The 25158-nt window shown below is 45.4% G+C and overlaps 1 protein-coding gene across 1 annotated transcript in view; it reads left to right on the forward strand.

The window, feature by feature from the left end:
* LOC124211684 (fibrillin-1) overlaps positions 1–25158 on the forward strand; it is a 62926-nt gene that overhangs the window by 28427 nt on the left and 9341 nt on the right. Inside the window, exons 3-17 of the mRNA XM_046611006.2 lie at positions 7878–8184; positions 8264–8415; positions 9579–9710; positions 11559–11681; positions 12255–12512; positions 12617–12862; positions 12941–17956; positions 18060–18173; positions 18267–18380; positions 18458–18563; positions 18642–18831; positions 18954–19107; positions 20303–20417; positions 21834–21970; positions 24664–24803. Coding sequence (XP_046466962.1) covers positions 7878–8184; positions 8264–8415; positions 9579–9710; positions 11559–11681; positions 12255–12512; positions 12617–12862; positions 12941–17956; positions 18060–18173; positions 18267–18380; positions 18458–18563; positions 18642–18831; positions 18954–19107; positions 20303–20417; positions 21834–21970; positions 24664–24803 — 7304 coding nt within the window. The remainder of the gene's footprint in view (positions 1–7877; positions 8185–8263; positions 8416–9578; positions 9711–11558; positions 11682–12254; positions 12513–12616; positions 12863–12940; positions 17957–18059; positions 18174–18266; positions 18381–18457; positions 18564–18641; positions 18832–18953; positions 19108–20302; positions 20418–21833; positions 21971–24663; positions 24804–25158) is intronic.

Here is a 25158-nt window from a genome sequence, read left to right on the forward strand (position 1 = left end):
CGGTCATATATCCTATGTATAATACCTCCGCCGCAGAGCTTACTGCGGTTTTTTTCTTCTTCTTCTTCATTTCTCTCTCTCTCCCTCTCTCTCTTTCTCTCTCCCTCTCGCTATCTATTTCTTTCTCTGCCCATTTCCCCTGTGATACCCGAGCCTGACTCGTGTTTGTTTTCGCATGTTCATTGTCCCGTGCCTGGGCTCTGCGCCAGAATGTCTGCTGCAGTCCTCCGTGGAGACACTTGATTATACACCCATACATATGCATGTACTCGCGCTACGTGCAGGTTAAAGGATTCGAACCGGGACCAGCGTTCAACTTCCCGGTCGGAAAAATGCCCCGATGGCCCCGAAAGAAAGTTCACCTTGGACGCGTTTGAAGATTATAACTGGTTTCGGGGTTTGGACGATTGGAAGTCTCGATCGTTCGGAATGGATGAGGTTGGATACCGCAAATGCTGTTCGTTCAAGTATTTCTTCAAAGATCAATTCCATCTGTTTATGGAGTCTTCCAAATAGTCCTGATTTCGCTGGAAGTTTTCAGGCTAACCGAAAGAAATCGCTCAATCCAGTGTTTGACGACAACACGAGCGCATGCTGTCCGGGGGCAAAACGGCGAGAGGTCATCCTCGTGGAGGGCAGTATATAAGACGAGCGACGAATGAGCGTCGACGTTCCATTGTACTCGAGTCTCTTGTCGGTGATATATTATTTCCTGATTGGGCGGAAGCAATATCGGGTTATTGCAGGAAGCCGAAATGGTGTAGGTACGAGCTGTGGGGAGAAGACGTTTGTTCCGTAGGTGGATGGAGGGACGATAACGGTATCCGAAAAAGCCAATCGGAGTTGAAGTGAGTTGCGGCATATTCGAACAGTTCGTTTGCAGCCTCCGTTGTCCGTCGTGATGCCTAATATTCACATTATTAAGTTAACACCGATCGATGGGTATCGATCAAACTGACGTCTACCAGTCGAGGAGCAACTCGAACGCATTACCATATCGAGTCGAGGCAAACAGTCGGTTCCCGCCCTCGCTTCGATACCGTACTACATAAACACCGAGGCTCAACCGACTGTGCAGATGTGCCGGATCAGCTTATTCGTACACAGACCTTCGGAATGGCGGCAATTAACGACCCTCTTCACCGACGACGTTGCGTCATTCCACCTTCAATGGTGCCGAGCAAGAGATACGCGCGTGCTTCTGCAGCAGCGCTCTCTCGGTAGCCATCGAGTCCGATAAGTGGTATCATCTCCCTTCGTCACGATCGTACCGCGTTACTTCGTTTATACACCGCCGAAATATGGATATCGCGGATTCCGCACGCGTCCCGCGGAATTGCGTCGCCGTGAAGCAAACCGATCCGCTTTTGTGGTTGACCGGACGTCACGATCGTCTCGAAGTAACGGAGAGGCAGCCGCGGCTTTCGAGCCTATCGAAAGCCCAAATAGAATTAAGCCTGATTACTATCTGTCCAATAAATGCAAGGTTAATTAATTCGATCAATTCGAATATTTGCTGATCCAATATAGATAGGGCCCGCCCATTTGTCCCGATGGACACTTGAAATTAATTACACAAGATCGAGAAGTGCTCGGCATATATATGTGTTTGTGTATATACAAGCTTTCCGGCCAGAACACGCACCGCGCGCTGCACAGGACGATTATCTCCTATCTCAGATCTACACGCGCCACGTCCTAGGATGATAAATTTATCCCCCATCTCCTCCCTTCCCATTGTGCCGACCGGCATCCGAGCCTCGGCGGTTGTTCGTTGCAGCGGTGATAAGTCGAATGGGTCAGAGTTTCGTGGTGCTTCGAGATGGAAGTTCAAATAAGAACCACCCTTAGTTGACCAACTTAATTGACTATATTATACGTAAGTATCGGAACTAAGGAGAAGGGTGTCCTCATAACGCGTCGACGCTCTTGCCCGGTTGCTTTGCTCGGGGAGTGAAACGCCTCGATTTACAATCCCAACGGATGCTTGGATCTGGACGTGCTTTAGTCCACACGCGTGTTTCACGCTCGCATGAATGCGCTCGTTCGAGATATCGAATCCCTGCAGGTATAATCTATCAGACCAAGAGATGGGACCATGCCTGACTGGAATTCTCCGACTGGATCTAGATATCTGGTCTTATATTATACCACGTGGCCGAATGAGTCCTCGACTTGAGATTCTTATCCGCTAATGGTGCTAGAAGCTCGATACCGCTTGCGCGACCCGTTTCAGTTACTGCCCGCACAATGACCGAAGGGTGAGAGCCTATGAATTTCTCAACCCTTCTTACCCTTCTTCAAAATGGGTCCTATTAAGTATTAAACCAACTGAATTTACTCACGTGACTTCCAATCCGTTCCATCACCCAATTTCAATTCTTCGAAATTCAATTCCAATGTGAAAGTTTTCGTTATCTCAGAGTGTACTTCAGGTTCTAAATAATAAATAAAATCTGCAGTACGGTTCTAAACGCTGGTTCAACTAAATTATTCTTCTCACGAGACCTTCGAAAAATCAGGAAACATTTTATTTAATATCAGTTTGTTCAACCAGTATCCCGTGAATGTATCTTACATTCGTACGTGAAAGTGAAGCACAAATACGATTTACACTAAACTATAATTATACCCTAACCCCACGATTGTCAGGTATGGTTAGAGCCGTGAAATCCCGACTTTGGAGATCATATTCCAGATCGTGGAGGCGAAAGTAAAATTCTGTAACCGGAAGCAGCGGAAAGCGGCGAAGGTTTAAAGCCCAAAGAGCTATGATTCGGGGCCCAGGATCGACGGCCGACTTACGCCTCTCTCCATCTCTCTCTAGGGAGAGTTTATTAAATTACTTCCACGTGGTTGAAATGATAGATGTGCCCTCTCTGCGTTTATAATTCACAAGCTTTGACTTTGTCGGCGAGTGGCGGACACCGTTTATCCCTCCTCCTGGACCATTCTCCTTCTCCCGCCGGGCAAAGAGCGATATAATAAATGAATATGCAGCCCGGCTTACTCACAAATTCGACGGCGGGTACGGAGCACCATCGATTATACAACAATAATGCGCATTAATACCCTCAGCTTCGCTAATTCCGTTCCATCCTCTTCAAGCAAAATTTAATCCCTCGTGATTTTAATAAACTGCAATCACCCTAGCGGTGATGAATTATTCCACATTTTTCAGCATAGGTTCAAAATATCCTGCGAAATACTCAAAGATTTATCACAGAGACGCTGCACTATCCCAAATTCCACTGCAGATGTTGATTGCAAGAAAAAATGGCGAACAAAATTATGCAAGATGATGTTGATTTTTTATGACGAGGAAAAACTTAATTCCGTCATTCGAACTGAATCGAGGTTTCATCAAAAAATTCTTTTAATTTTTCTTGTTTTCCAATACCATAAACGAATTACACGAGAAAAAAGTAACCGGTCTGGTAAATTGTTCGAAAATCGTAGGCTCCGCCTTTTCTCCGTTCGCCAAGAATTGACTGAATGGAATACACGCGAGACCGTAAAATGTCAAGAGAGACTATAAAAAAAGCAAAAAAAAAAAAAACACAAATTCAATCCGATCAGGATGTGGTTGCAGGTGATGTTTTCTCGGGGATGATGTGCCGGTTCAATTCGTCACTCTCTGGTCCCTGTACACTAACGCATCAGTAATCCGGTATCCGATTTATTAGGTGGCATGTTCGAGTTAGGAAAAGACAGCCAATTTTTACGCTCATATTGATGGCTGCGCGTGAAAGATAAAGCAAAAGGTGGTTCGAACAACATTTTATTTGGAGGGGGTGGAAGAGAGGGAATTACTTGCCACGAACCTGTACCATCGATATTTTTTTCAACACGCAGTTTCATTTTCTCAAACGAGTTGCCGCGGTAAATTTCATTTGTCTGGTACACAGCTTGTGGCAAGATAAATCGAACAACTCGTACAGTAGAGCCGTAAATACTTTATAACAGAGTTAAGAAATATTGACGGGGAGAAAATGGTCTGGAAAAATAAATTTCTAGTTACCTTCAATCTCATAACGCTGTATATATTGTGTTCGCCAGGGGAAAATAAAATGGAAAAAGAAATTAATAAAAATTCGGTAGTTTAATAAAAATCTGACGATAAAACTCAGGAGATAATGGGATAATTTACTATGTTACGTTGCTACTATTGTAAAATTTTTTTTAAGTTTGTTCTTAGTTTAACATAAGTGTTACAAGAATAATGGAATGTCTGTGTATCTAGAAAATTATGTACAGCAGAAAAAAATTTGGGCTTTCGAGGCTTCTTGTTGTTCATTGAAAAGTTGAAAAATAACCAATTACCGGTAAATTAAAAAAAGTCAATTACCCAAACACGGTGTGCATGAATCAATTAAAATTCGACGAATGCGTGGTACGTTCTAGGTATTTAAGAAGTAGTACTAAAATGATGAACAGTCGTACTTTGTCAACCAAAATTCCTGGGTTTCGAATAGCATTCAACACGAGATATTTAATCCGTGAAATACATCCTCGCGTTAAAATTTGGAAAACGAATTTTTGAACTCTCGCCGAATCCGTGGTGCGAAAAGGAATCGAGGAGCCGGATTAAAGTTCGACGAGGAGGAAGCCACCCTTCCGGCAAAACACCCTCGCACACCGTAAATCAATCGCGGCGAGGAACTCCTCCTGAGATATTTTTCCCGCATGGGAAGGTCGCGGTCGATCGTCCAATCCTCGAGATGAATCAGACAAGAGTCGATCCCGAGGCTGCGGGGCGGGAATCCGAGATGCTGCAGCGCGCAAATCAATCTTGCAAAAGTGTTTGAACAGGGTGAGAAGTAGAGGGATAATTTTTGCCTCAAGGTCCTTCCTCGTGATCAAACTACGTCGGGGGAAAAAGAAATATTAAACGAGTCAATCAATCCGCCCCCCCCCCCCCCCCCCCCGCCCCCCGAATGCCACCCGCGGTTTTCGCTGATTAAAACCTCATCTTCGTCTCGAGGAACGTGATAATCATTGGGAGTGCCGGCGAATCGTGGCCGGGCCTTTAATCCTCGGTGTCATTCTACCCCGAGAAAATGGGCGTCGTCCCCTGATCACGGCCCGGGGACAAGTCATCCGAGATGAATGAGAGGGCAGTTTTGTTCACGCAATTTATCCCGCGTAAAAAAACTGACTCACTTCGTACATATATCTGAGAGCCGCAACACGCGCGATTGTCGTGTATCATTTTTATTTATTTATTTTTTTTGTTCTTTTCGTTCGTGCATAGACGAAATTGCTATCTCGTTTCTTTCCTCTTCCTCAAAGCAGACTCAAACTCTTTGAGACAATACACATTTTAACCGAATGATGAGAGTTTTTTTCTCTATCTAAATTTACGCGCTACGGAAATTTGTTTTCCCACAAATAGCCAATTAAATGCGCTTTTTAACAGATTTATTGACAATTCTTGGCTGACGATTGATGTAAATTGTTCACTGAATTATCAAAGAATTCCGGAGTAAATTGCAGTGTTGACTCTACAATTTTTTTTTTCTATCCAACAACGATGCTCAAGAAATTCAATGAAAATTCGAAACTCCTTTAGGTATTCTAGGCATAAAATTTTAGGACCAGGTTTGAACAGTTTATTCGTTTAGCCGCAAAGTATTATTATTTTTGCGTAAGTGAGACGAAAACAGCAAGCAGAGAGTTGGAGCTCTGTATGACTTGCGTAAAAATTTTAGACTCTTATCTCTAATTGATGTAAATCGTTTTGATTAAATAGTCAACGGTGTTCAAATTAGAGAACAGGTCCATTTCGGCTTAGTTGACTCGACAAAAGGCATCCCGAAGTTTCGAACAATCTTATACAACAATATCTTGTCAACCACTGAAATCAATCTCGTTTGTTTACAGCGAATCATTTCTTTTATATTTCGCTTGATCCAGTTTGGTTCAATCGTAAATATCTACGAATTTTCAAAATCGAAAGTGTGCCCTAAATTCAAACTATGACATGCAATTGCGCAGCTGTTAATTTTCTGGTTTATAATTTTACAACGATGACTTAAAATTATGTTCTCTAAGTGTTGAGAAGATTGAATGTATACTTTTCGATGATCATTACAATTTCTCAATTATCACAACGACGAATTTTTCCTTGATGGATTCATAGATAGATCGATAGATAGATAGACAGATGTTTACGATGTCCATAGAAATGTCGGGAAAGTATATTTAACGACAGAAAAATGGTAAAGGATGCAATAAAATAGAAACAGAAAAAGCGAGCAGATAGACATAAATATAACTCGAAATAGGTGAAGTAAAGAGAATGAGTAGAAATGCAAGTAGATTACAGTGGATTACAGTCGTGAGTAGAAAGGTAAATTAAGACTTGGGATGAGATGAGTAAAATAAAAATTTGAGATAACAGGTAAAGTAAGAGAGAGAGAGAGAGAGTGAGAGAGAGATCATTTTGTTGCGGGTCTCGGTGTTCTCGTGACCGGGCAGTTGAACCTCGCGTGGCATACCTCGGAATCGGTGCAATCAAGATAAGCCTCGGAGATGGTGTGGAGTGCGCGGTCTGCGCGCACACTCGAGAAGTACATTGCCCTCGGGGCCCTCGGGCCCTCCCGAGACTCCGAGACCTCTCGGGGCCCCTTCAAGGGAGTTTCCTGTTATTTCATACGCTACTTGTACTCCTTAACGTCAACACCTCACGTCGACAGTCCGAGGAGTCGGATTAATCACACTCAGGAATAATAATTCGGTCGGGATGCGACCGCGTACCTAACCAGTTTTTCACAAGCTCCGTTGACCACGTAGCGCAATTAATTTTTAAAACGTAATACCGAATTATCGAACGCAAATTGCTCTTGCATTCGTTCCAAAAAGCGACAGTTTCGCGATCGAAAATAAATAACTATAAGCGCTCTGCGAACGGTGATAGAATCTAGTTATTACGCTGCTTAATTTTTTGAAATAATTGCTCACGCTTCCAACCTTCTCCGTCTAACTTTGTTAAAAAGTAACGTCAAGTTACCGTAACTTATCATAGTGGAAGATATTTTTTCAGAAGGGTTACAAGCGAGGGGAAATTTTTGATCGGGTTATACAGAACCTCTATACAACAGACCAAGGTGTTGTTTGTCAGACAAGGTGAAATTTATAACGCGGAACACGGTGAGATAACGAGGGCTAATGGACCGAAACATTACGCCACGTACCTTGCATCATGCACGAGTCGCGGGCACAATGGTTCGCTAGATATCCATTCGTTGCTCCGGGAGACGTTCGTCATATTCTCGCGTCCGCGAATCACTCGGGTGGACTCCTTCTCATCGTACTTGTGTGCAGGGTCCCTGTACCACGTGCCCGAGCCTTTACGTCGTGGAATCATTACTCGGCATGACACTCGGCAAAGTGCGTATCGCCTGCGTTCATCTCGGCTCCATATACGGATGCGACTGCGAGCATGCAGCGTGTATTCTTGTATAATGCCACCTTCGATCGAGCCATCGGCTACGCATCCGGCCAAACTATCGGTTTCAGGTCACGGGTTTTAGAAGGATCGGTCGGGTCTTTCGAGATCGAGGGAATCAACATTGATTCAAAAGCTTGTCGCGTTATCGGATCGGTATATGAAACTCCGAATATTGCGAATTTATGTCAAGTATATGTATTTTTGAATCCTTCCGAAATTCTTGTGATTCGGAAAACATTGCAGCAAGTACGAGTTTGATTATACTGAAAAAATGATTTTCGTTACGGCGACACGTTTATACGAGTCTACTTGGGTTTCACGATCCAACGAACGCTGCACAACCTTCGTCAAGCGAATGCTGATCTATCCAGCGAAATTCAGGCCCGAAAAATCGAACCTAAGAATTTATTTTCCGTTTCCGTAGATGAGGATAAGTCCGAGTCGAAAGTTGGAAAAGACGTTTTCCTCGGAGATGATCCGTCAACGCTCGACTCTTTGAGCATGAAACGGCAGCAGGTGCGCCGGAGAATTAGCGAGATAAAAAGGCGGAAGATGCGGAAGAAATTGGCCGAAAATTCGCAATCCGAAGCCCCGGTTGCGAATCGTCGCGCCGAGTTGAACGAGACTTTAGCTTCTAGGCTGGATTTGAGCTGTTCAATGAAAGGCAGGAAACGAGGTCGGCTGCAGAAGGCTCCACGGGTGGAAAACGCATATCCGGCAAAATATGCGAGGTCAGTGATTCGAGACTATTGTACTCGTATCATTACACGGATATTTATCCATTTTAATATAATATTCCCATCTTTGCAGGAAGAAGAACATCCGTCCTCCGTACAACGTCTATCTCGTTGCTGTTTACGACTGTGAGGAAGGATTCGAGTTCAAGAACTACGAGGCCTATCGTCTGTTCTGCAGCGACAAGCAATGGGTCGGGACTCTGCCGGAATGCGTCAAAAAGCCCGGTCAGTTTGCGAGCTTTTTATATACGCCGGTTACCGAATCTAGATTGCGTTTTCTGTGCCACGTTTTGCGACGGTGGGACGCCATCGAATCAATCACGATTTCAGAAACCTCGTCTTTTCTTATACGCAGTTTTTCACGTCGGGCCCGTTGGACTTTTCCTAACACGATTGTAGCAACTTCAATTAATCACATTGATGTAAAACCGGTTCTGTAATGTGTCACGACTTGTTATAATTTACAAATATCGTGTACTTACATGGATAAATTTTCGAAGGAAGTTCAAGTTTTTTTTTTGTGAAATCTTGTTCAGCTTATGAAATAGGATGAAAATACTCCCGAGAAAACGAGATAAACCTGATATTTTTTCAACTATTCGACGTATTGTGATTCTACAAAAGTTCATGTATAAATGTTTCGTAAGGTAATTCTGTGTAGAAAGAAAAGCTCCAGAGATTCAAATCAAATCCATTGTTAGCTTTCATGCTGTGATTGCCGTTAAATTTTGCTGAAAAATAGTTGGTCGTTAATATCAAGTATACATTGAAATGAGTCAAAAAAGGCTCGGATTTTTCTCGACTTTGCGCTACATGTCAAGTTAAGCAGACGTTCCTCTCAATATTGACACTTTGGCTAATCATCGGTAGTACAATATCGGATATTATGAGAATGATTTCTTAATCTTGAGACACGTATAAACCGGTTCTCTTCTCGTTTTCCAGCAATGCCGTGACGTCAGTTATATAGGCAGACACGGATGATACGCATCACGGGAGCGTAATAATTCTTCAGTTGTCAATGTGTCAGGTTTCTAAGCGGGTTGGATTTCATCTACCTGCGCGTCACACGCCTACGGTAGTGAGATAGAATGTCACGTCAGTCTATGCGGCCGGAATCCTGGGTCAAAGACCACTTCTTGTCAAGCGCCACAACATCGGCTCCCTTCTTCTCCATCTGTTTGTTTCGTTAAATTGAATTCCATCTCCGGACGCCCAATCGTGGCAAAATACTCGTTCCGATTCGTATCACTGGCTGACTCTTCGCTCCGATACAGTGTCACAGATCACACAGATCCGAAACTAGAAACGCGTACAGAATCGCTGCGCCATTCGTGGAACCGAATCGACGCCCCAGATTTGACTTCCCTGTCATTTCATCTTTTCAGAATCCCTACCGATGATCTTGAGGCGCTGCAACGGCGACAGAGGCGGATGCGATCACATATGCGAGGATACACCGACTGGAGCGAAATGCTCGTGCTTCGAAGGGTTTCGATCAGAGGGTCCCAGCTGCGTCGGTGAGTAAATAACCATGCGAATGCGAAATCGATAATCGAGTGATGAAACGACTTTTGGAAGATACTTTCAAACCTGAAAAATGGTACATCGTATCGAGTCGAACGTTTTCATCCGCGCAGCATTGGCGGCTTTGATCTTTGATGCGGTGGTGTGACGACGAACAAAAAAAAAACAATACATCTCATGGTGGACCCCATTGTATGAAATTTATGGCAAAGCCGATTGAATAGAGTCGGATGTTAATTGTCGAAAGTGAAGGCGGTAGACACTATTGTGAAGTTTTATTGTCACCTCTAACCACCCACAAAACGATCATACAGCCGAGTTGCGTAATCCTGTAGCTAGGCGATAGTCCCACGATTACTTTTACATTGTAATGAGATATATACCTCATGGCACTTATGTTAAACTACACTGACGGCGGGTTGGACGTTATGCCGTACCTCGGACGATAGCGTCACCGTGGGTCAACTGGCTCTTAGAAATTAACTCAATACCGAAAAAGGATCTAGCGCCGGGAAGTCGCGGTGCCATTTGGTCGTCGCGTGGGCGAATGACCGAGCGGTGTGTATTCCAGAGTCTATTTTTTTTTTTTATGCTTCTTTTCTGTAATGTAATCCGAGGTTTCTCGCCTACACCTGGGCCATCCAAGCGGAAGTGACCACAATGGTCTCCTGCAGGAGTTTCTTTGGTAAAAGACGAATGACTGACCCGCTTATTTATGGGTTGGTGGAATCGAGATTCGACGCGGTATCCAGGCCGACCTGTAATTACTCGAGTGTCTAAACTGATTACCGATCGCGCGATATCCCCATGCAAGCCGATATATCACTCATGCTCCGTCGATTGGTTTTTGCCCGATCAAAACGGTCCGTTTCGTGGCTATTATCTAGGCGATTCAAAATCCAATTTGACCGGGTGAAACAAGGTTGTCTGTCGTTTGTAAACCGTGATGTTGAAACGAGTCACGATCATTCTTGGAATCATTGGATACTGAATGCGATGGTACAGATGAGCTGGTTCCTTGATTACATTTGGATTGCAAAAGTCCATTTGAGAGCGTTGAAAAACTAAATCGCAGATGGTAACCGATACTGTTTCTCCCGGGGATACAAAGGCCCCGCTAAGGCGATTAGCGCCAGCTTGCTCCATTAGCATAAGATCTTGAGCATCACTATTAGTCGACGAGACCCGCGGTGGTGTTAGGTTTGGCTTTTCAGGTGAGAAACTCGCTCCGTTGGGGGGAGACGGCTCGGTCTAAAGGAGAAGCGTAGCCAAGCGACCAAAGGCGCCAGCAGCATTGTATGTTAATCTGATCGTGTAGAAGATCTCGACTGAAAAAACCCGCTTGAACTGGACAGGAGATGCGTACCTCTGATTGCGAACATCCAAGGTGTAAACTATCTACTCCGGTGTAACAGAACTTACACACATTTGATCACTGCCACTGCACGGGAATCTTCACTGACGAATTAATTAAACTCATAAGTCATGCTTCTCCTTGTTCCGCCTCACATTTATTTTAACTGTGATAATTAGGCATCTCGTACGTCAGTGTGTAAAGTGATGTAACAAAAAATCACGAAGAATTCGTAACTTTCTAAACTTGTACCGCCATTGTATTCAATCGTCCCTAGATATCTAAATATCTGTACTCACTCCATTCTTTGCTGAAATTTATGCTTTATATTGTAGTAATTGGAGTTGCTTTACTTTGATTAGTAAATCAGTTTTCAGTCTGTTGATATTATAATCATGACGTAGCCAATGTCAGACACAATTTCGTCAGGACAAGTACCTCACACCTGTAACGTCACTTTTAATTTTGGTATATTTACCTCAAACAGACATCGACGAGTGCGCCGATGGTACAGCAGGATGTGCAGACCTGTGTCATAATGATCCTGGCTCCTTCCGGTGCGACTGCCGTCCGGGATATCAGCTCGATGTAGATGCTCGTTCTTGTCAAGGTAAGCAGATCGATGGAATCCAAGACTCTCTGTTTTGGAGGCAGGCAATTTAGACACGATTATTGATTCAAAGCCCCTTAACCCGATAGGACAGATCAAACATTGCGTCCTTCGCCATTTTAATATTTGATCAAAGAGAAAAAAGCGAAGAAAGTACAGAAAGAAAGCGAGAGAAAGTGAGTGTTGAGACAACGGTACATGATTGCCTGGAGCTTGAAACGATTCAATTGGGGGCCGCATCAACCTGGTTTTAATCAAGGAGGGTCTCTTGTGGGTTCTGTGCATGTTCTTTGAACTTACAAGCTGGGAATCATCTTTTCGCCCCCCCCCCCCCCCCCCCGCCCGGTCTCTGATGGGTTTTTTACTCCTAACTCTCCGTTTAGTTGAAGTTCTTCATTTCTATTCATTCGTGTAAGCTCAAAGTAGATCGTTATGGTTCCCGGTGAAACAGGTTTCTCAGCTCTAAGAGGACGTAAGAATAGATTAGCTTTCTGTTTGAACACATCATGGCACCGAACACAATGCCATAACGTAAACACAACACGATTCAATTGAGTTGTTTTCTACACACAGACGTGAACGAGTGCCTGTTGAACAATGGTCACGGACCCTGCCAGGGAAGTTGCCGCAACTATAATGGCAGCTATGAATGTGCCTGTACGGATCTTCCAGGTTACAAGCTGGCCACGGACAATCACACTTGCGAAGATATCGATGAGTGCGCCGAAGGAAACGCGGGATGCTCACATACTTGTTTGAACACGCCAGGGAGCGTTTTCTGTCTTTGTCCCGACGGTTACATTCTTGCGGAAAATTGGAAGACATGCAACGGTCGGTTTTACGCTTCGCTTCATTTAAACTCTAGTCACCTATGAGTTGAAAACAAATTTACGAATTCGCGAAGAACTGGAAAATTATTAATTTTTACTTCACAGACATAAATGAGTGCGAAAGCGAGCAAAACGTCTGCGGGGACGAGAAGGATTGTCAGAACACGCTGGGATCGTACAAGTGCACAGTTAAGCCGAATAAGATAACGAAACTGCTTCAGGATGAGGACTACGATGCCGAAGATGACGACGAAGATCAGTACGATGACTACGAAGAGGGAATCACGGATATACCGGAAATCGGGGAGTGTTCGGAAGGGTTCAGGAGGAACGAAGAAGACGAATGCATCGGTGAGTAGCCACAATAATGAGTACATTGCGTTTTCAGCAAGAGCCGTGTTGATCAAACAGCTCATGCTTCTATTACAGACATCAACGAGTGCCTGGAGGGTGACGAGGGTGAGCCTCACGGCTGCGAACACGAGTGCGTCAACGAGCTTGGAAGTTACATTTGCACCTGTCGACCCGGGTACGAGATTGAAGATGACGGACAGAGCTGCAAGGACGTGGACGAGTGCACGGCTGGAGTTTCTCCGTGTTCACATACCTGTATAAATGCCGAAGGGTCCTACCAGTGCGGCTGTCCATCTGGATTCAATTTGAGTACCGACAACAGGACCTGCGAGGAGGTGAAACACGAGGTTGAGCCAAAGAAAGACTGCAACGATATGGAGCAGAAGTGTGCTCACAATTGCGTGAACACGGAAGGCGGTCCGAAGTGCCAATGCAATTCAGGCTATACGCTCGACGAAAATGGTTACACGTGTACCGATGTGGATGAATGTTTAACAAACGTTCACCAGTGCTCTCATCATTGCGTCAATGAGAAAGGTAGCTATCGATGCAATTGTTCTTTGGGTTTTTCCTTGAGCGAAGACGGAAGAACTTGTCAGGATGTTAACGAGTGCTTAACGAAAGTTCACGAGTGTTCGCACAACTGCACGAACACTGATGGCAGTTATACGTGCAGCTGTCCTTTAGGTCTTACGATAGAATCGGATGGTAGGACCTGCGAAGATATAGATGAGTGTGCTGAGGGCGGGCATAACTGTTCACACGATTGCATTAACGAACATGGTTTCTTCAGATGTGCGTGTCTGACGGGTTGGTCACTGGGTGCGGATGGAAGGACCTGTGAAAAAAACAGCAGTTGCGATGGTTTGAATTGCCCACAAAAATGTGTGATGGAAGAAGGAGCGGAAACGTGCACCTGTTCCTCAGGTTTCACTGTGGCGACGGATGGAAAGACGTGTGAGGACCTTGACGAGTGCGCAGCTGATGAGCACGACTGTTCCCACGATTGCGAAAATACACAAGGAAGTTACAAATGCATTTGTCCAGAGGGACTTAAGCTTCTAGGGGATGGATTGACGTGTAGAGATGATGCGTGCCCAGAGGGTTTGCGTCAAGTCGAGAACGGTGAGTGCCAGGACATCGATGAGTGCGCGGAAGAGGACCACGACTGTTCTCACGAATGCGTTAACGAACAAGGAACATATCGGTGTGTCTGTCCGGAAGGATTGATTCTTGGAGAGGATGGAGTTACGTGCGAGGAGTCAGATCCATGCGTCCGTGCACCGTGCTCCCATGAATGTGTTCAGGACGGTAACAGTTATGAGTGCAAATGTCACTCAGGATACAGACTTAAGGATGATGAAGCAGAGTGCGAGGATATCGACGAGTGCGAGCCGGATGCTTTGATGCACGGCTGTTCGCATGGCTGCGTCAACACCCCGGGAGGTTACACCTGCACTTGTCCTTCGGGATTCTATTCTCTAGACGACGAAAAGTCATGCCAGGATATAAACGAATGCGAGGACCAGGATTTCAGGCACGAGTGTTCGCACGGTTGTGTAAACACTGTTGGAAGCTATAACTGCACTTGTCCAACCGGATGGAAGCTAAGTCCCGGAAACAAATCTTGCGAAGTTCACAACCCGTGTATCAATGGTTCGCACGGATGTTCTCATGTCTGTGAACACGAGGATGGAGAAATTCGCTGTGGTTGTCCGGAGGGCTTCGAACTAAGCGCGGACAATAAGACGTGTCAAGACTTTGACGAGTGCACCGACCAAACGGTTCAGCAGTGTTCGCACACCTGCGTAAACGAGGTGGGGAGTTTTCACTGTGCGTGCGGCTCTGGATTCACCTTGGGAAAGGATAATCAAACCTGTGAGGATATCGATGAGTGTTTAGGTGACCACGGATGCTCTCACACTTGTGTGAACGAGGTAGGAACCTACGGTTGTGACTGTCCCGACGAGTACGACCTTGGAGAGGATGACAGAACTTGCGAACCTCTGGATGGTTGCAGTTTGGGACACGACTGTTCACACACCTGCGTCAACGACGCGGACGATGATTACAGATGTGTGTGCCCTGAGGGCTACGAGCTTGGAGACGATGAAAGAACTTGTCGCGATATCGACGAGTGCCAATTCGGCCACACGTGTAGTGATAGTTGCATTAATACTGAGGGGTCATACGAGTGTTCATGCCCAGAGGGATTGCGCCTGTCAAATGATTCCATCACCTGTGTCGATCGTGACGAGTGCACCGAGGGTCACGAATGTGCACACATCTGCGTGAACGGGCATGGCAGTTTTCACTGCGCTTGTTCGCCGGGATATTCGCTTGGCGACAACGGTAAGACGTGTCAAATAATTGACAAGTGTTCCTCACTTGGTCAGGCTTGTTCCCATGATTGTGTGAGTGATAACGATGGCTACAAATGCGTCTGTCCGTCGGGTTACTCCCTTTCCGAAAATGGGACCACGTGTGAGGATATAAACGAATGTGCTCAAGAAGAGAACGAGTGTTCGGATGAGTGCGTGAACCTCGAGGGGAGTTACAAGTGCTCCTGTCCTAGTGGCTACGCGCTGGGAACGGATCTACATACGTGCGAGGATGTTGACGAGTGCCTGAATAAAACGCACGGATGCTCGCACGAGTGTGAAAACTTTGACGGTGGGTATTCTTGCTACTGCCCGGAGAGCTTGACCATCAGCAAAGACAACAAGACGTGCATTGACTTCAACGAGTGCCTGGCTGAGCACAATTGCAGTCACATATGTATCAATGTTTTCTCGGGTTATGATTGCGCGTGCCCCGAAGGACACGTACTTCACGACGATGGGCGGACCTGTCGTGAGATTGATTTTTGTGGATCTAATCACGGGTGTTCGCATACGTGCGAAAGTTCTGACGACGGGTTCAGGTGTAAGTGTCCAGTTGGATTTATACTTGGAACGGATAATAAAACGTGTGAGGACATCGACGAATGCATGCAGGAAAACAACGTTGAAGATCTATGTTCTCACGAATGTTTCAATACTCCTGGAAGCTACAGATGTAAATGCCCAGTGGGATACAAGACTGGCAAAGACGATAGAACATGTGAGGATATCAACGAATGTGTAAGGAACAACGGAGGATGCTCGCATCTTTGCGCGAATACCGACGGCGGAATGGAGTGTGCCTGTCCAGAGAACTATAGTCTGTTAGAGGATGACGGTAAGACGTGCATAGAAATCGATAAGTGTTTTATCGATAACGGCGGGTGCTCACACTTCTGCGACTACGAAAACAGTACTGTTACTTGCTCGTGTCCGGAGGGCATGACCTTGTTGACCTCGAATGATACCGACTGCATCGAAAATGACAAATGCCTCGTAAATAACGGTGGATGTTCGGATATCTGCAGCTTTGTTCACGGTGTCGTGACTTGTTCTTGTTTTAATGGCTACAAATTATCAGAAGATGACTTCGTGACCTGCGTGGATATTGACGAGTGTCATGAAAACCTTGATAATTGTACCCACCTATGTGTAAACGAGGACGGAGGCTTTGCGTGCAGGTGTAATCGAGGTTTCACTATCAATGACGACGATTCGACGCTGTGCGACGATACTGACGAATGCGCAGTGGAGAATGGCGGGTGTTCTCACAGCTGCGTGAACACCATAGGCTCCCATCACTGCACTTGCAGATCCGGTTACAGGCTTAACGCTGACGATCGCACTTGTTCTGTTGTGAATGGGTGCGGTGAAAATAATGGAAACTGTTCGCAACACTGTCACAACAAAGATGGCATTCCTGAGTGCTCCTGCTCTCCAGGATTTAAACTTGGTAAGGATCGAAAGACCTGTCACGACATCGATGAGTGCGCGGAATTCGAGAACGACATTGAATTAGGCTGCTCGCACAGGTGCATCAACCTTCCCGGAAGCTATCATTGCCAATGTCCGACAGGGTATATCCTACTTCCGGAGGATAAGAAGACTTGTGTCGATGTGGACGAGTGTCTTTGGCAATCACACAACTGTTCTCATGACTGTTTGAACCTGCTAGGAAGTTATATTTGCAAGTGCTACGACGGTCACTACTTGCACACCGATAATGCAACCTGTCTGGATATCGATGAGTGCAGTGAAAGGAATGGCGGATGCTCAAACGGATGCGTCAACACAGCTGGCGGGTACCATTGCTCGTGTCCCGAAGGGTACGACCTGATGAATGACGAAAGGACTTGCAAAGACATCGATGAGTGTAACAGTGGAATAGCTCGTTGTTCGCACGAATGCCTGAACACAGCGGGATCATGGAAATGCATTTGTCCAGACGGTCACAAATTATCAGATTCCGGATTGTGCGTCGACATAGACGAATGTGAGATCAGAAACGGCGGATGTTCACACGCGTGTTTCAACATTCCTGGTGGAGTAAGGTGCAGCTGTCCAATCGGCCTGGAACTTTCGATCGACGGAAGGACTTGTTCCGACGTAAACGAGTGTTTGACAAACAATGGTGGATGTTCGGAGATCTGCATAAATCTGGACGGTACGTTCAAGTGCAGCTGTCGGAAGGGTTACCGTTTGTCTCATGACTACCGTAGCTGTGTCGACATCGACGAGTGTGCTACCAAAAACGGCGGGTGTTCGGATATTTGCACAAACAAGAACGGAAGTTTTCACTGTACGTGTCCGTTCGGTTACTACTTGACTGCGAACTTGAGAACCTGCAGCGATATCGATGAGTGTCAACTCGACAACGGCGGATGCTCTCATCACTGTTTCAATACGCCGGGTTCATACTTCTGCGATTGTCCCTCAGGGCTTGATTTGCGAGGCAAAGTTTGCCACTTCCCGAATGCCTGCGACCCTAACAACGGCGGGTGTGAACAGCTGTGCAGGAGTGACAATGGGAGAGCGATCTGCTACTGCAAGGAAAGTTACCGAGTTCACAGTACCAACTTCTCCGCTTGTGTCGACGTCGACGAGTGCGCTACCGGCCCACACAGCTGTGATCAACTGTGCATCAACACCCCTGGTTCGTACGAGTGTCGATGCAGGGATGGATTCATCAGGAAGAACGATTCCTGCATTGGTAGGGATTCCTAAGTTTTTCAATTAAAACTCTTTCCCGTCCCCGGATCATTGCCAATTCCTAGAACCTTTAATTAACCTTCAATTTAATTAACGTGCTCTAGATATCGATGAATGCCTGACCGAAGTTTGTGAAAAGAGTCGTTGCATCAATACCATGGGAAGCTTTCGCTGCGAATGCGCTCCAGGTTTCGAATTTCGAGAGGGTATTTGCGTAGGTCAGTTGATCGTTCGTTAACGGCAACACATTAGACGTGATTCCAAATAGCGTCTAACGTCTTGCTCAATTAAAGGCAATTCAATGCTTGCAGATATAGACGAGTGCGCGATAGGAACACCTTGTAAAGGTCGTTGCATAAATACCGAAGGATCCTACAGATGTGCTTGCACCGTTGGTTTCCAGTCCCACGAAGATACCTGCATCGGTGAGCGACGGTCACAAATTTCATCTGTAAATCCACGAATTCAACACCTTCGACTAAACTTAGTATCGTTCTTACAGACATCAACGAGTGCGAGTGGAACAACGGAGGCTGCGCTCATGACTGCGTGAACACAATAGGCTCATACAAATGTACTTGCAGAACTGGTTTCACTGTGAATCCAAGGTGGCCGGAAAATTTTGTTGAACAATAATTAGCCAGTGATGATTACGGTTAATGACCGTAACCTTTTTCGCCCTGCAGGAATAATTTTCGGTGCCAAGATGTCAACGAGTGCTTGGACCGCAACGTCGGCTGTAATGGAGACTGCGTGAATACCGTCGGAAGTTTCTATTGCGCCTGCAGCGACGACGAGGTCCTGGCTTCCGACCAGCGAACTTGTGTGCCACGAGAATCTCGCTGCCGAGCCATGGAAATACCTCGTTACGCCGACGTGAGCGTTAATTACAAATGCATTAATTTTCTCGCTCAAAGGAGAACCTCGCGTCAGGCGACAGGCGCTTGGTTACCGTAGTCACTTCGTTCTAGGCGTTTACCCCGAACTTCCGTTTCCAGATCAGATGTCCCGGACAACCGTCCAGGGCTTTGGACTATCCGCAAGGCGCCAAGTGCCACGTGAGATGCAGACGAGGGTTCAGACTGGAGGGTCCGCACGTGCGGCACTGCACATCAGGGGGCAAATGGAACGGCAAAGAACCATCCTGTCAGAGTGAGTGGATCTATTCGTTCGCACGGAAATAGTTAGAATAGGTTCGAGCTGAGTCGGCTCACGAAACTAGACTTTCTGCGAGTCGGTGATGGATTTCCGCGAGGTGTCGATTAAACCTCGGACGGGGTTGATGGTGTAAAAAGAACAGTAAATGCGTCATGCGGAATATTGATATTCGGAGTACGAGCTCGTGATTGTTTTTATAATTGCCTCATTTTGCGCGCAGCCCGCCCGTGGTTAACGAGTAGTTAAGTTAACAGAACACCTTAACGAGCTTCCAGCGTCTCTACGCCGCTCCCCGCGGCACTTGCTCGCGGATTTAACTTTTAAACTTTTTAAATCCCTCTTGGTTTCCGCTTCTCAAATTTATTTTCACCACGTCCAATGCAACGCGCTCCGGTTAAACCTCCGGCTTGTTTTCAACTGTCAAGCTAACGAGATTCAACCACGCCTCTGCACCATCTCGAATTCAAACTTTCATTTCGCGCTCGCGAATTTATCGGCTTACGTACCTTCAACGAGTAAATTCACCAGCACGTGTTCCTTGGTTTCCCTCAAGTGGGTACTTTGGACTGTCCCACGTACTTCCATCCGCATTCATAGCTTGCATGACGAGGCGCGTTTCACGATATTCACTTTCGTCCTCACTGGTGACTTGGCTAATTCTTCATTACAAGTATCAGGATCATTTCGGTTCCAAGTTTGTGACGTGATTTCCAAAGCTTTGTACCGGAGCAACCGGAGTATGCTTTCCCCACTGGCTAAACGTCGGACAAAATCTCGAGCGAATCACCGTCACGTATATAATACTTATTTAGTTGTAATTGTTTTCCGAGCTTTACGAGCGCTGTGTGGCAATCGGACGGGTGTGATGCTGCCGCTGTTCCACGTTTGATAAACGATTCGTGTCACGTACGCGTAGCAGCAACATGCGCGCGTAGAAGGGTGTCCGACTAATGTTTATCTCACAGTTAAGTTCACGGCACGCGTGGATAGATTGAGAAATAAATAATAAATAAGTAAGTAATCAAGGATGGTGTCTTTATCTCTCCATCTCTCTCCCTCTTTCCAATCTTTCGGGTAGCGTGGCGGAGAGTAAGCTAACACTTACAGCGTATACGACATACGTATCTGTACGTGTATTTTGTGAAGAATCATGCGACATGTCCAACTACATTTGTCGCCCGTGTTTCAGCTATGCCGAGGCCATTTATCAGGTGTCCGAACGACATCGACGTCGAACTACCAGCCAGGCGAAGCACGGCTAGAGTCTCGTTCGCACAGCCAAAGTCTAATATGGACTGGTGGAGGTGAGTATTTTCTACCTCTCTTCATCAATCATAAAATCAACGCCGAGGGTTCAAAGAACTGCGTGAACATCATAAACGGGAATATACTCTTCAATATTATCAAATGGACCACTCACTCCGTAATTAGTCTCAAGTAGAGCGCTCCATCCGAAGTCCGGATTCTCTCGGCGCTCTAATGGTTCGAAATTCGGTCTTCGTTGAAACTTGCTTGAAAATTATTGGCTTACCTTTGATCAATGTAAAAATAAATCGCGTGAAACCGAACAGTGAAAGAAGCGCGTCGACATCGGAAACATGAAAATTTGAATACCGAGAGGAATTATTAATTCGAAGAGCGTGTCAGTGAGTGCACGTTAAGAATGAAACGGCGCAAGTGTATCACTTTCGTTGAGATGAATAGTTAGACGGTAGGTCGATTGAACACAGATGTTGACCGTATAATATCTACCGTATCTAAATCTCGGCTTGATGTTTCATGCAGGACTGCATTATAACTGAGATGTTCACCGTACAATGAGAATTCCGTACGAGCTTAGAGTTTGGCTAGCGAGAACTCGACCGCCCCGTCGTGTTTAACATCAATCACGGATAATCCCATTTGATAGCCGTTTATATGCAAAGCCGGCATCAGTCAAATCTGTTTCAACCATGATTCGTGCAGGGTCGGTGGTCCGCGTATAAGTTACGACAGCTGATCCGCGGCATCAGTGATGCTACCGATATTCTCCTCCGGAGATCGAAAGCATTTTCCAATCAAAGTACGTGTGCTGGTCCGCGGTACCAGTTGGACAAAAGTTAATTGAAGCAATGGCGAAGGCGGCTGCTCACATCCGTGTACTCGGATCACCGTCTTCATAATATATGTCGCGACAAACGCGGCGCGACAGACGATATTTCATATTCTATGCGTTGGCAAGCTTCGGGGACGTTGATACAAATTGCATCCATCAGTTTTGAGCGATCGTCAGCGTTAGAAAACACCTATAATAATCGGCCGCTGTGCATACTCAATGCGTGCAACGCGCTGGTCTGCATCGCAAAGTGAAAGCGGCATCTCGCATGTTATCTTATGGCGATAAATTTAAAACTTTTAACACACGAAAGGATTTCGACGAATTATCATCTCGCGGCAGCGTATTTACACGGTAGTCTCGTCTTAATTATAGTATTTAAGAATGTCAGGCCGGTTCGTAATTACAAGGGACAGGCTGCCTAGGCTCACGCATGCCAAGTACCTACCTACTACATGTATAACCGTCAGCGAAACGTGACCCCGCGAAGGCTTGTCTCTGGTTGCGAAACCCTCTCGCGGGCCAATTATACTGTCAAAAATCGTTTCTCCAGATCGGATTCTCGATCTTGAAAACCTAATCTGCTGCATCTATCTAGGTATATCCCCTACTGTGCATGTTTCAGGTACGTCAATGCTTCCCCCTCCTGGGGCAAAGAGCTGCACGCTGACTTGGGACCCGGTACAAACATCGTTACCTTCACCGCGTGGTCTCCGGTTTCGAATTACACAAGCTCGTGTCGAATCGTCATACGCGTTCGAGGTGAGTACAAAGTTTTCGTGGAATTCGGCAAATCGATGTTGTGGATCAAACGTAACGAACCTTCGTCAAATAACTGGGGAAGAGAAAAAATTGAAGAAAAAACTCAGCCATCGACTCGTGGCAAGGGGTATAAATTTGCTATCACATTTTTTCTCGCAAATCTGCAGATATCACCGTTGCCGGTGCTGCAGCGCGATTTATTCAGTGTCTCAGCTAGGGCGAGATGAACCCTGAACTAGAGTTGTCAGACACGAACCTCGCCGTCAGAGAGATAAAGCCAAGAGCCATGAACATGGGACGTGGATGTGTCAGGTCCTGAGGTTTTATCCGAGTGCAGGTTATTACGTCGCTTACGCGGGTTGCGACACGTGTAGATGTGTGCGCGTGCCTCGGGGCACCAAAAAAAAAAAAAAAAAATCCGGAAATGAATTGAAACGATCTCGAAACTCCGATCCCGCAGCGTTCTGCGAGTGGGTGGCGAAAATGATTTCCTTCGGATTCCACGAAGTCAATAGTATTGAAAAATATAAATGTAAGACGCAAGCTGAAGAAAAAGAGAAAGAGAGACAAAAAAAAAAAAAAAAAGTCGACAACACCGCGGAGCAAGACGCCTATAATTCATGTGATATCAAACATGTATGACTCGATTCGCGAGGAGTTCGGTGGAATTAATTTGAATTCATTAGGACCATAGCGGCTCGCATGACGTGGGGTCGAATTTAACGACCTGTTAACAATTGCGTCGTTGTCGTATACGATACACATACACGCGTGCACACATCTACCTTAGGGCGTCTACTACCGCCCATATACACTTTGCCAGATATTAAGTTCAAATTTCGAGTGATGCAACCCTATTGGAATTCGGCACGTGCCTGTGCGGCCGAGCTAAGCTCATTGACCGAAATAGGCCGTGCGTAAGACTAACGCACTCGGTGTGCCGGGTAATGTACCGGTTGTAATAAACGCAATAAGAACCGCAAGGCGTGCAATGCGGACACTGCAATCTGCGTAAGGCGTTCGCATCGGATTTCGTAACCCGTTGAATTTTCGAATGAACGTGTAAAGCTCCCGGTGGGCGATACGACGGGCAGCGTTTGGTTCATGGGGCATCATGACGATGTCTGCAAACACCATTTCTCCCACGCGGGATGACGACAATAGTTTTAAGAACGGTAATAACGCGTGGATACATTGACGGAAAAGTTTCCCAGGTAATTTTGTACCTGAGAGATTCTCTCCGGATTCACTTCCTGTTCGTTAATTAAGTACCTTGACACTCCTCGTTCGATGGTACTTGAGGCGAATAAGGACTCGCCCGTTATTTCTGCCTTCAACGGTCAGAGGAATAAGAGAAAAAGAAAGACTCGCATATTATATACCTACTGATGTTTTTCACAATTTTTTGTAAAATACGAACGCACTTCTAGTCTCATTTATTGATTTTTTGTTTATGTTTTTTTTTTTTTTCATTTCGATATTGGTTTTATTTTTGCCACTTACACTGATCACGTTGCATTGCCTCGAGCAACTAATTTCCGTGTAGAAAACCGATATCGTATTTACGATGTTGGCGGAATTCTGATTGACATAAATTTTACCGTTAAAAGCTTATTCCTGTGAAATAGACGAGGTTAGCAAACAAGTTTTGTTTGATATTATTTTTATTTAACATGCATGAAAAATTCCAATTCACAGATCTCAAGAGGATTTTTCAGAGATATTACGTTCAAGGTAAAGTTGAGCGTGGTATTTTTGAAACGCTCAGACTTTCTCTGTACTTACGTTTTAACATGTATGAGTTTTCTGGAATAGCATTGAATTATGCATCTAATTTAGATATGCCGGTATTCCTGCTGAAATGCTGTAACGGCTCTCTGATTAAATTCTTTATTTTCTCGTCGTTTTCTATACGCGTGTGCAGAGATACGCGATAATTTGAGAAACAGGAACGAGGGAAGAAGTTGAGAACTAATAACGGAAAATTAGTATACGAAACAAGGGTCGCACTGCAGCGTGGAAATGAGTATTTATACAATCGCGATGTCTTGCTCCAAAGTTTCAAATTAATTCTGATTCAGCTATCGCGGAATCGTTACAAAATTATCTCAATTAACGGCAATGCAATTATCCGGTGTAATCGAGATCCCGCAGTTGTCTTCCTCGTTCGGTTGAACATTTAACAACCCCTTAACTGCAAGCGCTGTTCGTTGATGAGACTCGCAAGATACGAACCTGAAAGATGGTGACGGTGTGTTTTGCAGTGGAAAATTTCCCGTTCACATTTTATCGAACCGTTTTATCTTTGCCTGTTAATAAAATCGGTCACTTTTATCTAAATAATTACCGCCCGAAACAATGATGCGATAAAATGGCGGTCGCTCATACAGGTGATATATCAGAATCGAGATCAGTACAGAAATATTAATGTTCTACAGTGCAGAGCGCAATGAGAGTGGGTTAATTTATTGTCCCTAGAGGCAAAAGCGCCACTTAATCAAGCTTACAAGTTTATTCAACTAGATACGTTGCGAAGGAGCTATTTGCATATTTCTAATGCGTGTACAAAGGGGAAACTCAAGCGAAGTCGAAGCATTTACTGGCGCTAAACGAGACATTGGTTAATGCATATATTATCCGATTAAACTGCGATTTCAACAAAAATTTTACTCAACTCGAATCTCGTTCATCAGACACAGAAAGTCCGAAGATTATCGGCTGCCCGAAGTCCTTCGAAGTCCGGTTAAATCCTGGCGAGGGATCGCGGAGTGTCTTTTGGCCGGAGCCGATCATCACTGACAACGTCAAAGTTGAACAGACGTACAAATCAAGGGTGAGTATGAAACCACTTGCCGTGCTCCTGGAAACGGTAAAATTCACTTACCTAATTCTTATTTACTTTATCGTCTGCTCGAATTCTTCCTCGATTGTATCGTCGTGAAGAAACTCGACAGAAGTTAGCCCCGGGAACTTTTCATAAATCAATCCAGTGCCGGAGGTGGAATTAATCGCAAAGCCATCGGAGTCCGTCCATTAATATTATTGGTGTAGGGTTATTCGAGCTCACTTTCATCCTCCCAATTCTTTTCTTCTCATCCACTTTTCAAATGACCTCCATCAACGAAAGATTCGGCAATCATCCCTCCCCTTGTTACATGCTAATTTCGAAGCGTAGCCCACCGAAAGTT

This window comes from Neodiprion pinetum, chromosome 2, assembly GCF_021155775.2.
Source record: "Neodiprion pinetum isolate iyNeoPine1 chromosome 2, iyNeoPine1.2, whole genome shotgun sequence".
NCBI classification, from domain to species: Eukaryota; Metazoa; Arthropoda; class Insecta; order Hymenoptera; family Diprionidae; genus Neodiprion; species Neodiprion pinetum.